We start from the raw sequence: 17,849 nt of genomic DNA on the forward strand, positions 1-17,849 counted from the left end.
GGTGGCGGGTGCTAATTTCCATCCCTGCCGTGTTAGTGTGGGGCTATTTTGAGCCTTGTTAGTGGTATTAACAAGCGATTTTTATTTGTCATTACTCAATGCCCAATATACTAGTGTTATACTAGCGTTATAGGCTAAACTGTTTTTAGAGATAAAACTATTTACATTCGATAATCATGAAAACAAATCTCAGATAAAGTTGAGGTAACAATGTGTAATTAGACCAAAGGTTCATTTTGCGCTGGAGTTCTCCTTTAAGCATTAATTAATAACAAACATCAATTGATCTTTCCATTTGAGATATGTTTCCCTTCTCTCTGCGTCTGCATTTCTTCTTGCTCTGTACTGTCTTTGCCTCTCTGCTGCTGTTTTTGCCATTGGGATGTCTGAAAATATTCAACAAAATACCATAATCGATTATTTCTGACAGTTCACACCACAATACAACAAGTCTACAATTGAGTAATCTACTAAGAAGTGTCAAACATTCAACCCTGTCACAACGATTCAACCCTGTTATAATAAAAAAATGTGAAAATGTGATGGGGTTGAATGTGACGGGGTTGAAGTTTTTGGCTAACAGTAGCTGTAACTCCATACTTAGCTAAGACAGTAGCATCACATGGCATTCAAGACATCATCAAATTTTAATGTTTTTCAAAACTATTATTGAATTCTTCTTAAACCGTTGTTTACTATCATTTAGTCATACAACAGAGTTGAAATGTTGAGCCTGACAATCTTAATCTGACAGTGAAAAACAAGAAATAAAGGTAAGAAAAGATACTGACACTTGCCTTTCTTTGCAGCATGTTCTTCAAGAGACTTGTGTGATGTCACTTCCTGGATGTGATGCCACAGGGATTGATCCATTATTTTTATAGGGGGGTAAATAGTATAGCGTGACGGGGTTGAAAACAAACTGGAGGACGTGTATAAATATTGCAATTTCATATATAATTAATGCATTTTTATATATATATGTATATTTTAGTTAAAGTAGACCAACATATGATTATATTAGCAGCAACATTTTGGTATTAATTGCACTTTTTATTTGTTTGATATTCAATGAAAACGTAATGATGGTTAGTGAGGACATGCAAACATGCTTGTTGTCTACTACTTAGGCAACTCATTATCTTTAAATTAAAATTTAAAAAAAGCAATTGTGTTGTATTATAATACAAAGGCACCTGGTTCTATTAATTGACAGCGTTAAAATTCATTTTGTGATTTCATTTCAATTGAAAATCTTTGAAGTAAGTTTGGGGGACTTGAAGGGCACCCAATTCAGAGAATCACCCACATACTACATGCATGCATATCAATTCAAGACTGTTTTGCCCATCAAACCACACAATTATGGAGCTTATATTATGACAAAATGATTTGAATTTGAATTGTGTAAATCTGAATTATTTGCAAGTGTAATCTAACAAAATTGAATTTTAGGTGGTAGTTTAAATAGTTCTGAATTTGAATTTTTTTAAACGAATATTGAACATTTGAAATTTAACAAATTGAAATGTTTTTTATGGCTGAATTTTATAGACATGTATTTTCAAACAGTAATATTCAGTTTTAAAAAATTCAGATTCAAGTTTTCAAGATGAAGAAATTCAGAACTTCAAATTCAGTTTTCTAAAATTCAATGTCAAAAATTCAAGTTCAAAAATTCAGATCTGACAGAAAGTAGGTCACAGGTCATCCACAGGGAAGAGTAGATGATCTCAGAAAAGTCGAACAGAGCATTTTGGCCAATTGGGGACTGCGGAAGTTTTCCAGCGCGAACGTGGTGGTGGTTCAAGAGGTTGCCACTCTCTGACTCTTGTCATGAATCGCCCGGAGGTCTATTACATGTACGACGCAGTCTAGACCGGACGCGAACGGTGCGACGCGACCCGTGAAATCCCCAACAGCACACGGATTCCCCATCCTATTTCTGACCTTGTCCCAGCTCTTTGCAACAGTCGCTTCAAGCTGTGTTGCGTCGCGCCGCTCGCGTCCTGTCTGTGTAACTGAGGTCTAGACAAGGTGGCGTTCTAGTCAATTTTACACAAAATGTAGGCTACTTTAAAACAAACACCAGAGACCGCTTAGACAAATGTCCCACGTGCTGAGAACGCTAACCTAACATATAAACACAAAATCATTCATGTTTAAGAATCTTAACGTTACCTCCGGGCGATTCATGACAAGAGTGGACATTCTAAAACGCTTACGTGAAAACCGCTTAACGTGGCTTACTGTACGAAGATAGTGATATTAAAGGACCAAACTCAGTACAAATCATATTAATAAACCATACTTTGTATAAAAAAATCAGATGAGCCCAGAATACCTACGCAACGCGTTTAATTGTGCGTTAAGCATTTCCTTACCATAGAAAACCGTTATAAGAAAACGCTTAACGTGGCTCACTGTACAAAGACAGTGATATAAGGACCGTACACATCATATTAATAAACCATACTATGTATAAAAAATCAGATGAGCCCAGAATATGAACGCAACGCGTTAAGCATTTCCTTACCATAGAAAACCTATAAGAAAACGCTTAACGTGGCTTACTGTACAAAGACAAGGACCAAACTCAGTAGCCTACGCATCATAATAATAAACCATGTAGGCCTATAAAAAATCAGATGAGCCCAGAATATGAACGCAACGCGTTTCATTACGCGTTAAGCAAATTCCTTAATAGAAAACCGATATGAAAACGCTTAACGTGGCTTACTGTACGAAGACAGTATTAAAGGACCAGTACAAATCATATTAATAAACCACTTTGTATAAAAAATCAGATGAGCCCAGAATATGAACGCAACGCATTTAATTAAGCATGTTCTAATCATAGAAAACCGTTATAAGAAAACGCTTAACGTGGCTTAATAAACCTTAAATGGTCCTTAATAAAACATAGGCCTGCCTACTATGTATAACAAATCAGGTTTAAGGTTTATTAAGCCACGTTAAGTGTTTTCTTATAACGGTTTTCTATGGTAAGAACATGCTTAACGCGTAATTAAACGCATTGCGTTCATATTCTGGGCTCATCTGATTTTTTATACATGTATGGTTTATTAATATGATGTGTACGGTCCTTATATCACTGTCTTTGTACAGTAAGCCACGTTAAGCGTTTTCTTATAACGGTTTTCTATGGTAAGGAAATGCTTAACGCACAATTAAACGCGTTGCGTAGGTATTCTGGGCTCATCTGATTTTTTATACAAAGTATGGTTTATTAATATGATTTGTACTGAGTTTGGTCCTTTAATATCACTATCTTCGTACAGTAAGCCACGTTAAGCGGTTTTCACGTAAGCGTTTTAGAATGTCCACTCTTGTCATGAATCGCCCGGAGGTAACGTTAAGATTCTTAAACATGAATGATTTTGTGTTTATATGTTAGGTTAGCGTTCTCAGCACGTGGGACATTTGTCTAAGCGGTCTCTGGTGTTTGTTTTAAAGTAGCCTACATTTTGTGTAAAATTGATTAGAACGCCACCTTGTCTAGACCTCAGTTACACAGACAGGACGCGAGCGGCGCGACGCAACACAGCTTGAAGCGACTGTTGCAAAGAGCTGGGACTAGGTCAGAAATAGGATGGGGAATCCGTGTGCTGTTGGGGATTTCACGGGTCGCGTCGCACCGTTCGCGTCCGGTCTAGACTGCGTCGTACATGTAATAGACCTCCGGGCGATTCATGACAAGAGTCAGAGAGTGGCAACCTCTTGAACCACCACCACGTTCGCGCTGGAAAACTTCCGCAGTCCCCAATTGGCCAAAATGCTCTGTTCGACTTTTCTGAGATCATCTACTCTTCCCTGTGGATGACCTGTGACCTACTTTCTGTCAGATCTGAATTTTTGAACTTGAATTTTTGACATTGAATTTTAGAAAACTGAATTTGAAGTTCTGAATTTCTTCATCTTGAAAACTTGAATCTGAATTTTTTAAAACTGAATATTACTGTTTGAAAATACATGTCTATAAAATTCAGCCATAAAAAACATTTCAATTTGTTAAATTTCAAATGTTCAATATTCGTTTAAAAAAATTCAAATTCAGAACTATTTAAACTACCACCTAAAATTCAATTTTGTTAGATTACACTTGCAAATAATTCAGATTTACACAATTCAAATTCAAATCATTTTGTCATAATATAAGCTCCATAATAATAAAAAACTATTTCAGCAAAACATTTTAACATTTTAACAAAATACCCTTTATTTTGATCAATTCTAATAGCAAAAACAGTGAAATAAAACGTCTATCATTAAACGTATAGCCTAGACATTCCAGAAGTGACTGTTTTCCAACTAGTGTATAAAATATATTTATATATATAAAAAATAGTTTTAGAACATTTGTAATTAGAACAGTGTTTTTTACTCAAATAAATTACAGTAAACGGATTATTACAATGGTTATCCTATTACTTTCTGCTGCTCTTCGTCGCTTCTTCTCTCCACCTTCTTCAAAACACCACCAAAGTATTCTGTAGTCGACGATCAATGGTAGAGATGTTCAGATATAAGCTTTGGATTAAATCCGTGTGTTTATATACTGTCTATGGTTTATTCGAACTCCGTGGGCAAAACAATGTAAAACAACGCTATGTGTGTGTATGTGTCGGCGCACTATGTGTGTGCGCACTTGCGTGTGGAATGGCGAAAGCGCACGTGTGAATGAAAAGTTTGCGCTTTGTTCTTGTATTACACGTTTCATGCAAGCAGATTCGTCAATCACTGCATCGATGTTGGTTGGTCAATACTACCATCAATCAAAACTTTGCTGACTAGACATTGGCTGGCTTTATCCAGGCTTTTATCCAGTTGAAAACCGAGGAGCGCGATTGACAGTTCGCGCAGCCGGTATAATGCTCCCTTTTTTTTTCAGTCAATAACAAAGCCTGTGATTGAAGGATAGACACGAGGGAGGGCTCAATTTACCCGGAAGATTCCAAACTACGGGGGGAGATATGGCTTTTGAACGTTGGAATCGATATTTCATTGAAAATGAACATGATGGATTACTCTAACTCAAAACGCTCATGTAAACAAAGGAGGATATTTCGTTTTTTTCCCTATTTTGTTGTTGTTTTGGATTAAACAGTGGGATGCATTTTGAAGAGTAGACCCTTACATTGAAATGTATGCTGGTGTTTATTGGATTCGTCCGAACTGATCTGAACCATACGCGATCAAAGATAAGTATTGCCGTTCATTGTGTTCATGTTTACAAGGTCAGTCAGTCAGCATTTAATTTAACCCTTTCCTCTCTGGTGTATTGATTGCAAAAACAAGCTCAGAACATGATTCTTGAGTGTTTTAGCTTTCAAATGATGCATAGTTTATGATAGTTGATTGAATATTTGTTATAAAACAAAGCCGATAAAAAGTAATAAAAGTTTAGCCACGCCCCTTCGGCCCGCCCGCGGTGCTTGATAAGGAGTTAAATAATAAAACGAGGACATTCATCCATTTTAAGTGTGCCCCATGTGTCCGAATTCTTCATTAGGATGCCTAAGGCGCATGCTTACTCCTTTACATTAGGTGGCGCTGTTAACAGCGTGATTCATATGATCCGCGTGTCTGTCCCGTCCACGTGTGAGTCTGTGCGAAAATTCTACCCGGGAATTTTTGGAGTCCCGAGCCCGCCATCAACCACGCAAGAACTTACATTGAACTTCTATACTCTTTGACGCAACCACTAGCCCCTAAATGGAGTTTTCAGAGGTATTTTCTCTAAAAAACATAAAATCCTACTTAGTAACACTTTGCATTAAACTAATTGGAAAATGAGTGCTTCACAGTGTATTGTTGCATTTTCGAATGGCAATCTTTACTAAGAATGTATTTATGAGAGTTTCGTTTTTGACACTTTTTGAGAGATTTTAATCAGGGGAATATTACAGGAGAGTGTGAGCATCCCGTTCGAGCAGAAAGAGCTGGAATGCGTGTTCACGGTCCCTAGTGACCTGGGCGCGGAATGCACCGCTGTGGTGTTGACGCACGGCGCGGGCGGAGACATGCACGCCAGACAGCTGGAGAGCCTCGCGCACGCTCTCGCAGGTTCGGGAGTTCTGTGCCTGCGATTCACCTGCAGGGCGGTGAACTTCATGTACAGATTCAGAGCTTATCTCACCGTTGTGGTAATAACTTATTTTTCAATATTATATGCACCGCCGTGGCCGTGCACATGTCTATATTGCCATTTTATTATTGTATTGTTTTTAATAATAAAACAAAACTATACACATAGTATTACATTAATGTATTACTAATAATAGCAATAAATGAGAAGAAAATTGTTAAGAATATTACTGATATTGCATAAATAATACTTGCAATTGTGCTATCTACCAGAATTACTTAAAGAGCCACGAGAGATTTGCACCAAACAGAATTTTCCTGGGAGGTAGGACTCGCTCTTTTTTTCTCAAACACTCTAATGGTATTTTTGACAAGCCTGAGAAAGTATACCAGGTTTTCTGTGAGAGATGAATTTGTTTGTTTGAATTGAGCAACAGTGTTCTATTTTTGAAGGAGGAACTGAAAAATGTGCAGATGCCGTTTTGGGTTTTAGAGGCTTTACTTCTCGAAAATACATTTGTTTATGTCTAATAAATGATTTGTATGTCTATTTGTTTCCAGGGCGTTCTATGGGTGCTCGTACAGCTGTTGCTGTGTGTGAACGTATGCAGAGACAGAAGAATGCAGTCCAGGGTGTTCTGTGTTTGTCATTCCCACTTCATCTACCAGGAAAACCACTAACATATGTTGAGCGGAGCAGAGGCTTGCTTGCGCTGTCGCGAACTTCTGTGCTGTTTGTTTCTGGCACTACAGATAACTTGTGTGAAAAGGTGAACACAGATGAGAAGTTTTCCATTGATCTGGGGCTTAAATTAAAGTTCTTCCTGTTGAACCTTTAAAAGGAATAGTTCACCCAAAAATAAGAAATCTTAAATAATTTTCTCACCCTCACTTTGTTCTAAACCAGGACTTTTTTCTATAGAGCACAAAAGAAATTTTGAGAAATTAGTTTTTTTTTGTTCACACAAAGTCAATGGTCACCAATACCTTTTGGTTTTCAGCATTCTTCAAAATATCTTTGTGTTCCACGGAAGAAAGAATGTCATACAGGTTTGAAATATGAGGGTGAATAAATGACAGAATTTTCAATTTTGGGTAAACTAGCCCTTTAACTTGTTAGTTTTTTAACCCTGATTATACCTAATCTATTACATTCTTTCGTATTTATGTCTTTAATTAAATACAAAGCTTATTTTTTGCTTGCTTTTCAGAGACTTCTAGAAATTATTAGGCACGTCATGAAAAACCCTTCTACCGTTCACTGGGTCGAGGATGCTAACCATGGACTCAAAGTACGTGGCAGAACAGAAGAATCAGTACTGGAGGAAGTCAATTCACAGATTACTGCATGGGTACTACAACACAAATAAAATGTGCATTAATAAATAAATAAATATTATTCTTACTGTTGGAGGAAAAAAGATGGTGAGATGCTGAGCCTTACCCTAATCTTCTGTACCTCACTATGTTAACTCCATTACATATCATTTATATAAGAATAATAAAGATCATAATATTATATATATATATATTGTTTTGTTGGTTTGTTACAGAAACATAAATAATTAGTATTATGGTCATTAATACTTTATTTGTACCTAACCGTGACTTCAATACAGAGGTACGTATGGAACCGTCATGTTTGATATATACATATATATATATACCTATATATATATAGTGTAAACAAATTAATTATATATATATATAATTAATTTGTTTACACTATATGACAAACCAAGCTATATACACCTTTGATAGTACAGTGTCTATAATACTACACTCGCATGTTAAACACTCCTTACACTCCCCTTTCAAAATTGGGATTTTATTGGGATAGTTCACATACGGGAAACCAAGCAGTTGACGGGCCCCATTCACTTCCAGAATAGAAAAAAAATAAATTATTGTGTTTACAGCATTAGTTGAGATAGGTTTGTTTCCTTGAGAAAAATAAACATGTAGGCCCTAAATTATATTTAGTCAAATTAATTGATATTGAATCAAGATTGGAATTGAATCGCAAGCATGAGAATCGAATCACCCCGATATGTGGAAGACTGAATCAATGCAGGACTTATAGCCCTAATATCGTATTATAGGCCTATATTCTGGAATAGCAACAGTAAATGTGTTAATAAATGGATCTTGTTGCTTTGATAATTCAAAGTATAATAGGATATGAAGACATTGCAGTATTACATTGAAAGCTTGAGTAAAGTTTTATTATAAATTATAACAGCTATTTTTATTTAAAAGTGTACGTTGTGCGACTCGCATATAAATGCTTTTTATAATTATTATGTTTTAAACAACAAAACAATACAAAATACATTTTGGAGCCAGGGGAGCAAACACACACACACACACACACAAAAGAAAAATGACACATTCTCACATTCATAGAGTTACAAGACCTTTGTATCATTCAAATATTTTGAAGACTACACTGATGAACAATCTTAATAGCTTTTCCATTAGTACTAGATCAACTACTTTGATGTCACAGGAAAATTAAAGTGCAAAGGAAACTCGTCACACCCTTAACACACCAGCTTTTTCTAGTGTACGAAAGCTGTGTATGTACCTTTAAGAACTATGACGTAATTGTACAAACAATCTTATGATTGGCTGGTTCTTTCCCGACTGAGTCCACTCCACGGCAATCAACTGTAAAGATGGCGCAGGAACCCTGGAATAAAATTGATATTCCTTTTCCAAGTGCTGTTTCTTCGATTCGAATCCCTTTTACTGGTTCAACAGGTATGTTCTAATATTGTAACCCGTATATTTACTACACTTTACTATAAGGAGTACATACACGGCATGTAACGTTAATGAAATATAAAGCGAACAGTGTGTTTTCCTGCGAGAGACCTGAACACGTGGATCCGTTAGATTTATGTGAAACGGTGCGCCCTGACGTGATATAATTTGTCGGCAGTGATAAAGCATTTAACTCGTAACTTTTGATCTCATTAGACGGTCGCGTTGTCCAATACAAGACGTATTTACTAGTGTTAGCGTAGTCTTCTCCATATTGTGTATGTGCAAGTTGTTTGGTGAATGCACTATCACTAACTTACATGTTTCACCAAATAACTGAACTCTAATTAGCAGCTAACTATGAACTTTTTAAACGTCACATTTAAAAAATGTTGCTTCTCTGTCTAGATATCTTGATTAGCTGTCTGCTGACTGACTGTGAGGCGGTGTTGACCCTGTTGTGTAGTGAAGTTCTGCAGACAGAAATCCGTGTGCTCTACGAACTACTTTACGTTTTGAACAACGGCTTCAGGCAACACAAGCCATTCCGAGCATTAAAACAGGTCGGAACCCAGTGCTTCAATATACATGTTAACATATATTAAGCTATTGCATAATTATTCCAAGCCCATAATAAAATCCCTGTTTTTAATTTATATGAAATGTCCACCATCTGCAGGTTGAACAATGTGTAAACCGCTTAAAAGAAATGAAGTTACAAGCAGCAGTAGAAGATCTGCAAGAACTGTGTCCAAACAAATTTCAGAGGTAAGGTGTGTAGGCTAAAGCACCATGAAATCACAATGAGCCATTATTATTTTTGTATGGAATATTGCAGTGTTTATTTTAAATGATTTATCTGTCCACACATCATTATAATTTTTTTAACTTTGTCTTTGTGTACTATCTATCATAATCTTATCAAAATAACTCCCCCACCCTCTTGCAAGGACATCTCTTCTCTGATGACGTGTTTACCAGCACAAGGGCTGGACAGCCTGTCACTCTCATGAGATCCTAGCAATAGCAAACCACAACCATCCAATCAATTCCAGATGGACAAAATGAAGTTCTGCCTTACATTTATTCCTTTTTCATTTCACTTGTATATGTCCCAATCACAAAGTCTGTCTCCAAAGAAAATACTTTTTGTCCAGTTTATGGTTTTGAGAATGCGTGTTGGTTTCTGTGCAGGGATGCTGGAGCAGAGGTTGGCGAGTGTGATGTTCCCAGTCAGCCCATGTTGGAGTGGCTCTGTCTCAAACTACTTGGAGCCTCGAGTCTTTCAGCCCGAACGCTGGAGCGGTGCACCCAGGCTTTCATGTATCCTGAATGTTCAGATTCACAACCATTTACTTTGCTTTGAAAATGTATAAAAAGTATGATCAAAGATCTGTGAAGGACTGTGATCCTTCACACCCCAGTTAGACTGACACGACAGCACCTGCAGCTGCGCGAGTTCATTGTGCTGAATGTGGTGATGGTCAGCATGCTCAGTCGTCTCTGGTGAGTTTATGTACCGTTATTATTTGCCATGTCTATTGGATTCCCATATGTATGATATGGAATATATGAAAATGCCAAGTTGAGGAAACTGCATGGAGGGAGCATCATTTCATATTTCTGTGCAAATGTGATGGTTGAGATTTGGAACAATTGTGCCTTCGTGTGTTCAGTATAATCAAGGATATTGATTTGATGCTGTAATTTTATTAATTTAGTAATTTTGTACCTTTTTTACCTTATTTTATGGACAAATTTGTATGTACCCAGAAGTGAGCTAGATCAAAGTCCCTTGAAAGAGAGTCTGTTCACTCTGCGGCCATATTTGCAATACCTCCGGGCAGGTATTTCGGGCATTCAAGACCAAGTCCTATCTACTTGAATTGGAGAATCCTGAAATCTCCATAACTGCTTGTCATGCTCGCATTTAAATAACATATTCAATATTTAAAATTGACTTCTGTGTAAGATGTTTGCATTGCTACATTAATTTCTTTAGCAGAAATTTTGCTAAATTCACCGCACATTTAGGGTTATGATATGGGTTAGGTTTTATAACTAACTGTATTACAAAAACGTGTGTGTGTGTGTGTGTGTGTGCGAGCGAGCATGTATGAAATAAAAAAAACAAAATGTTAAGAATTGTTTCAGAAATTATCTGAATATTTTAAACCTTTCCTGAACAATGAACAACAAATATAATTCTGTAATGGTATAATGCTTTTTAATAATTTTTTTAATTATTTTATCACTTTTTTTTCTAGGGTGTTCTTCAGAGGTATTCTGAGAGCCCTCGTCCCCATGTACAAAAGAGTCACTGAACTCCTCCAGAAGGTGTCACAGTCTAAGCTCATGGCCTACCTGACTGACTTCACCCTGCCTGGAGACCTGAAAGACTTCCTGTGCCTCGCACACCCTGATCTACTGATGGAAGAAGGCACCAAAGACATTTTAAAGGTCCCAAGAGGGCCAAGAAAGTCCAAATTATCTGTCCTTTGCAGGTTGTTTGGGGACAGAGGGCAAGAAGAGAATAATGGAGAAGAGGAGAGAGAGATGATGCCACTATTTTCTGCTGGTTATGATGAAGTCTCTAGTCTGGATCTGGGGGCTGCAGTTTTACAACAACAGCCAGGTTTTTGGGTTTTGTTACCAATGATGATTTTGCGTATTTTAAGCTACTTTGATTTTACTGTATATGTATATACATACTATGTAATCATATTAGCTTGTTGTAATTCTTCAGATGTCTCACCCTATGGACTGGACATGAAGGTTGTGCTTCCACAATCTTGTAAAACCACCAAACAGGTACTTGATCTTGATTTGTATGTTGCCATACGACAGATCAAACTGAAGTATTTTTTTGAGAACAATAATATGCTGACATATTCATAGAAATGCAGTCATAGGTTAATATTGATGCATTATTCCCAAAGATGTCTCTGGATCCACAGATGAAATCGGACTTCTCAAGCCAAATTGCAGTCTGTCAGAAGAGGAAGTTCTTGGAGTCACTGGAGAAGGTGTCCTCGTTCAGAAACATGGCTGCCCATCTGAAGGAAGTGATGCACTGGTGCCGGAGCTGTAAGTTTCATCGAGAGCGTAAGCACCTGGCCTTCTTGCACCTGAAGTGTCTGAGGATGGAAAGTCTGGAAGCTGAAGGCATCAGGTACATAAAAATACTTTAAATTAAATATGTATTTATGAGTCATTCTTAGCTGGTGTGTCTAATCATGGTTTTTTTTTCAGGGTGGAGAAGAGTTTGAAGAAGTTTAAATTCGAATTTCACAAAGCATTGATGTTTCCAAAGACTCTCCCACCAAAACGTTCCTGTTCCTTCACTGCACTTTGGAGAACTCGATGGCACCTCAGAACCTTCATGGCACGCAACAGAACTATCAGATCTAGATCTGCATTCACCAGGATGTGCTCTAGAACAGTTAAAAACTTGTCTGTGTCATTGAAACATGTGAGGAACTGCAGCCAACCACAATTCCCCCAAAAAGTGTCAAGAAGCAATATGGCACCTGGAGCCAAGGAAGAAAAAATGGACACACTTTGTGTCTTGCGGAAACCAAATATGCAGAAGAATGATATTGATGATATTTTTGAATTCTTTGGATTTTAAGTTGTTCATAATGTAAGTTGAATGCATGAATGGTTTTATTATTTTTAAAACCTAGGCACAAAAACTAACTTCTGATCACTGAAAAAGAAGTTGAAAGAAAATTGCTTCCTGTACTGTCTGTACTGCCCCCCCCCCCCCCCCCCCCCATTTATAAATGTTCTTTCCTTTAGAATTCTAAATTCTATTCATTGCATGGAATGTGGAAATCCAGAGAAGTGAAAAAATAAACCTGTAAGGAAGTTTGTGATCTGATCTTGTGTAATTATTTATAATACTTTTATTTTTATAAATTTATATATATATATATATATTATTATTTTTTCCTAAATACAATTTTTATATATATAAATGGTAATAGACTTGGCCAGCATTGCTGGGAATGCCCACAAAAATGTCACATCTGTCTATATGCCGTGAGGGAAAGGAAGCTATTCGAATGAACGCGAGTATACCTTGTTAAGCGCTTGATCTTAATTCTTTTTAATGGTTACATTTTATTTTTGCTTGGTGCAGTGCTGGAAAGTTGCTGTGGCCTTCTGCACCTCCAAGTTTTGTTGGCTAATTGCTGTCTGTGTAAATACAGATTCAGAGAGTAGGTAAAAATTGACTGTGTAAAGTAAACTGTTGAACACAAAAAGTGACAATTGTATTTACAGTACATTTATTTTTGCAGAAATATGTTGTAAACTTAAAATGATCAGCTGCTTGTTCAATTTAACAAACCCTATTATGTCTTTCTCTAAAACACAATGCATACTATCATCTTAGTTACATATCTTCACATTGCTCTTTCAATGACAAGAATTTTTAGTTTGCATGATGTAACATTTCTAGAATTTTTTTTACTGTAAAAATACGAATGCATTTATACAGCACTGATGTATATCTGCTGCTGTTCAAACTGTCCAAATGCCCAAACTTGGTTGGTTGATAAGATTCTGATTCCTATTTCATTACAATGGCAGGCCATTTGCCAATTTAGCAAACATTCCATGTCATAAATTTATATGGAATATAACATGTCTGCATTTAGTTACTGTACAAATTGTAGACGATTGCTTGATCTTTTGAACACGTGCCAAAACACATGCAATTTGCTTAAATCAATAAGAAATTCAAATCTGATGTGAACAAGAAATGAATTGTTCAGAAACCTAAATTTTAGTTTTGAGGAAAAAAAAGTGTCTCATTTGAGAATTGAGCCAAAGCGATTGATAAAAACTGTAAAACATGAACTGAAACTAATGTGTACAAACGCATGGCTTGAAATATCTCCTAAGTGAAGCACATCTGATCAGAACATTCCGAAATAGTCTGAGGTTTTTATCAGAAAAGGATATTTCAGTAGTGTCTCTAAACATCAGTTTATGTACGTTTAAAGTGTGCTATTTTTTTAAAAGATGAAATGGTTAACACTCGCTACAGCAACATTTTGTCATGTTTGCACAGTGAATCATGTTTGATGTTACACATATAAAGCATAGGTTTATTAAGCATATAAAAAAGTAAATACAAAATTGTCATTACAAGTGTAGGCTATTTCAAATACATTTTTCTCCTCCACTTGCCAGTTGTTGTTTTTTTTTTTTTTTACAAAGGAAAATTTCCTTTGTCATACTGTCAGTCAGTCAATCAGTCATATTGATTGGTTTCAGTGGAATTTTGCTCACTTTGCAACTTTTTTTTTTAGTTGGCTTTATTAGAGCTCAGTTTACACCATAACCTATCCCAGAATACCTCATGCATCTCCGGTTCCTGTGGCCAGTCTAGATAGGTTCTAGTTTTTACCAGCCGGGCCAATCTATGATGGGAGGATAGCAAGCGAGACGGAATCATTTCTAGGAAGACCAGGATCAGAATGTCCCTGTGTTCTACCTGGAGCCTGTAGGTGGCCAGCTGCATCTCCAAAGAACACCAGTTGCTACCGAGGTAGTTGCGACTGACGAGACAAAGAGTCTGGCGACTTGCGTAGATGCTGTCCGTGATGTTTTCCACAATGTCTTCTCCCAACTGAAAGTCCCGACTGTGAAGACAGAGACGCAAAAACGGAGGGCCGCGCCGCTCTAAGTTCGGAAGAAGTTCCTCCATGACCCAGTGTTCATCCTTACCACTGTAAGACACGAAAACATCGTAGCGGTACTGATGTTTACCATTCGCACGCAAAGCCTCTCGGAACCATCCACTGGCGATGTGATAGAAGGGCTCAATGTATTGGCCTGCAAACTTATATGACAGCACCACAATAATAAAAATACACAAAAAGGCAGAGGTGGAGGCAAATAACATAAATTCGATTTCAAATGAGCAGTTCTCCTTAGCATAACCAAGAAAGTTGAGTTGGTCAATTCCATTGTCAGTCAAACACTGCAGCTCTTTCATGGTGGGTTTGAACATGGCAACCTGCACCTGCCTGTTGTCCTTCACCCATGAGACCAGCCACGCATTATCACAACTGCAATACAGACCCAAGCCCAGAACATGGAGGTATTTCAAACTTGTGAGATGTTCCACCAAGTTTTGAAGAATATTGACGTTATCTTTTGGATTGAGGACTAGACCTGTCAGTGCCTTTAAATCTTTAGTCAGACTTCCATCCAGAAAGAAGAATCTGCAGTTCGCCAGGATCAGCGTCCGGAGTTTCGTCAGATTGTGAAACATTACGGCCATGTTTGGCTGCTTAGTAAATTCAATGTTTTCCAGTTTTAAGGTTTTTAAATGAACAAGCTGATTGATTACAGCCAAGTCTCCAATATTGTCTGAGAACATTGAATTAAATTCCAGACTGACGACCGATTGGACATATTTCCCAATGAATTCATTTCCACAGCTCACATATGCTGCATCTATCTGAAGTGTGACTACAGATGCCAAGAGTAAACTGTTGCAGTCCTCAACAGTCACATATTGACCTTTGATGTGGAAGTTTAGGCCCTGATCCAGTGTAGTATTACTCCCGATCACAAGTTGCATTGGTCTCAGGCCTGAACTAATTAAAATATTACTCAAATTATATGGAATTATCCCAAATATATCAGATAAATGCAGCTTGATCAGTGACTTTCCCGGCGGGAAGTTCAGATCTCCCAGCAGAAGTGTGCTAAGGTTAATAAGATGTCCAAATGAGTTAGGTTCGATATGAATTATAGGATTTCGTTGGAGATCTAGGAACATTAGTCCATATAAACCACTGAATGTGTGTTGATAAATGTAAGCTAACTTGTTTCTACAGAGATTTAGCTCTTTCAAATCTTTCAATCCAAAGAAAGCAAAATCTCTTATGTAATAAATGTTATTAAGGGATAAATCGAGAGTTTCAAGATCTGAAAAACACATAAATTGGTTGGAAACTATCTCATCTATCTTATTTGAGTTTAGAAACATATGGGAAATCTGTTTGACCATCTGTGGAAATATAGCACAAAGAGAATGAAAATCATTTGGTCTAAGCACAAATTTAATTATTTTAACAAAAGTGAGGTTCCTGAAAATCTGAAAGAACCAATATACATCTAAGAGGTTTACAGCCTCAGTAAATATATTATTTCTGATCATAATGTTTTTAACATCTTCACAGCCAGCTGAGATATTAGGAGTTAGTAAGATAATACTCTCATAATGAACGTGTAAAGACTCAATCGAATATAACTTGGCTGCTGTACACAAGTCTTCAAAGTGAAGTACACCCACTGTGACACTCAAAGTATTGATTTTATATACTCCAATTAAAGAAAGTTCTCGGAGGAAATCTGCTTTTGAAGTAAAGCTAAATTCAAACCGATTTCCCAATACTGCCAAAGCTCCCTCATCTATATACTCTAATGTTCCCAGATACAATCGTACCTCTTCAATATTTAACACAGTAGATATGTCAGAGGTGTTGAAAACTGAGCAGTTTGGGTACTGAAGTCTGTTTAATCCTTGATTAAGATCAAACCGCTTCAGTGATTTTACATTTGCCAGTCGACACAGAACCTCAGATATATCCTTCAAACACACTTCGTATATGAATAATTTTTGCAAGTGAGGAATTGTTTCAAAAACATTTGGTGCCAATAATGATAATTTATACTTTGAAAGACTCAAACAGTTAAGTGAGGGAAGTCGACTGAAATCAAGAGCTACCTCACAACAGCCTTCTTGAGACAAGTGAGAGAAACTTAATGAAGTTACATTTGTCAAACCGTTAAAGGCTTCCGGAGGGATCTCTGAAAAACATCCAACAATTTCAAGGTAATCCAGCGAAACAAAACGTGCGAATGAATCTGGAGGCAAGGCACCGTGATAGTCTTGATCCATTTGAATGCATAGGTTCTGTAAGTGTGATGGAAGTCCAAGCAGGTCTTCTTTAACGTCAGTGACACGTTGGCAGAAGCCTGTGTTTGTTTTTCCAGCACAGGTTGTGACAATAGGAAACTCTTCCACATCACTGTAGAATAGACATTTGCCAGCAGACCAAGAAGAAACACAAGGCGTCTTCAGAAATAGTATTAGAAATGAGAACAGAAGCTCCATCTTCAATTCCTCAATGATCTTTATAGCTTATGATTCTTCTCTTCTAGGCGTTGTCTCTCTTTATTACTGGAGTTAATTAACCATGTCAGAACATTTGAACAAGATATAAACTTCCCTTTTCTGTGGCCGAATATAGTCAGTTCAGTTGCCTTATTTGTCTGTGGTTTTAACACATGTATGAGGGCTTAAAGGGACAGTTCACCAAAAAAATTAAATTCAGTCATGAATTTACCCTCAAATCTGTATGACTTTTCTTCTTCTTTCTTCTCTTCAAATTTCCTGCTATTTCTGAGAAAGTGCATTGTGGCAGATGCAATATTTTCAGAGCAATTCACAACGACTAATGGCTATTTTACAACAATGACCCTCATGCAGGGGTTTAATACAGACCCCATATAATCAAGTTATGGTTAAGTGAAATCGTAAAATTTTACAGAATAATAAAAACTTGAAGTCGGCTAGGATCAAAATCTGACAACACATTTGAATATTAATTTATTTATAGTGTTTTCTTCTGCATATAAATATCACAAACATATTAAAAAGTAAAACATATAGTTTGAAATGACAACATCTAAAACATTTGATATATTTTAAGCAGTAAATGTTTAAATGTTGAAAGTCATTTAAAGCAATGAAATGCTTTAAAGAAAAAAGAAAGAAATGTCCCATTGCTTTAGTTACCATATAAGTGGAAAAGTCCCATTGCTCAAACATGGTAAGAAAAAGAAAAAAAGAATTCTGTATCATACATAAATATTCTAAAAAGCAAAACATTTCTTAAAGGTCTATTACAATTATGTGTATACAAAGTAACATACAAAAATTAGCT

At 36.7% G+C, this 17,849-nt stretch overlaps 2 protein-coding genes across 2 annotated transcripts; one reads left to right on the forward strand and one right to left on the reverse strand.

The window, feature by feature from the left end:
* Positions 1-5,561: 5,561 nt before the first annotated feature.
* Positions 5,562-12,757, forward strand: rmp64 (ribonuclease MRP subunit p64). The gene is made up of 14 exons (XM_079617446.1): positions 5,562-5,751; positions 5,931-6,167; positions 6,382-6,433; positions 6,670-6,878; positions 7,320-7,467; positions 8,746-8,871; positions 9,283-9,437; positions 9,554-9,642; positions 10,069-10,197; positions 10,303-10,380; positions 11,142-11,509; positions 11,621-11,685; positions 11,814-12,046; positions 12,127-12,757. Exons 1-14 carry the CDS (start codon positions 5,737-5,739, stop codon positions 12,503-12,505), a joined length of 2,283 nt encoding a protein of 760 aa, XP_079473572.1. The 5' UTR covers positions 5,562-5,736; the 3' UTR covers positions 12,506-12,757.
* An 812-nt stretch (positions 12,758-13,569) lies between these two features.
* Positions 13,570-17,103, reverse strand: LOC307001460 (uncharacterized protein). The gene has a single exon (XM_079617962.1). It carries the CDS (start codon positions 17,015-17,017, stop codon positions 14,192-14,194), a length of 2,826 nt encoding a protein of 941 aa, XP_079474088.1. The 5' UTR covers positions 17,018-17,103; the 3' UTR covers positions 13,570-14,191.
* Between the last annotated feature and the right edge of the window lie 746 nt (positions 17,104-17,849).

Source organism: Phoxinus phoxinus (genome assembly GCF_949152265.1).
Source record: "Phoxinus phoxinus genome assembly, chromosome: 7".
NCBI classification, from domain to species: Eukaryota; Metazoa; Chordata; class Actinopteri; order Cypriniformes; family Leuciscidae; genus Phoxinus; species Phoxinus phoxinus.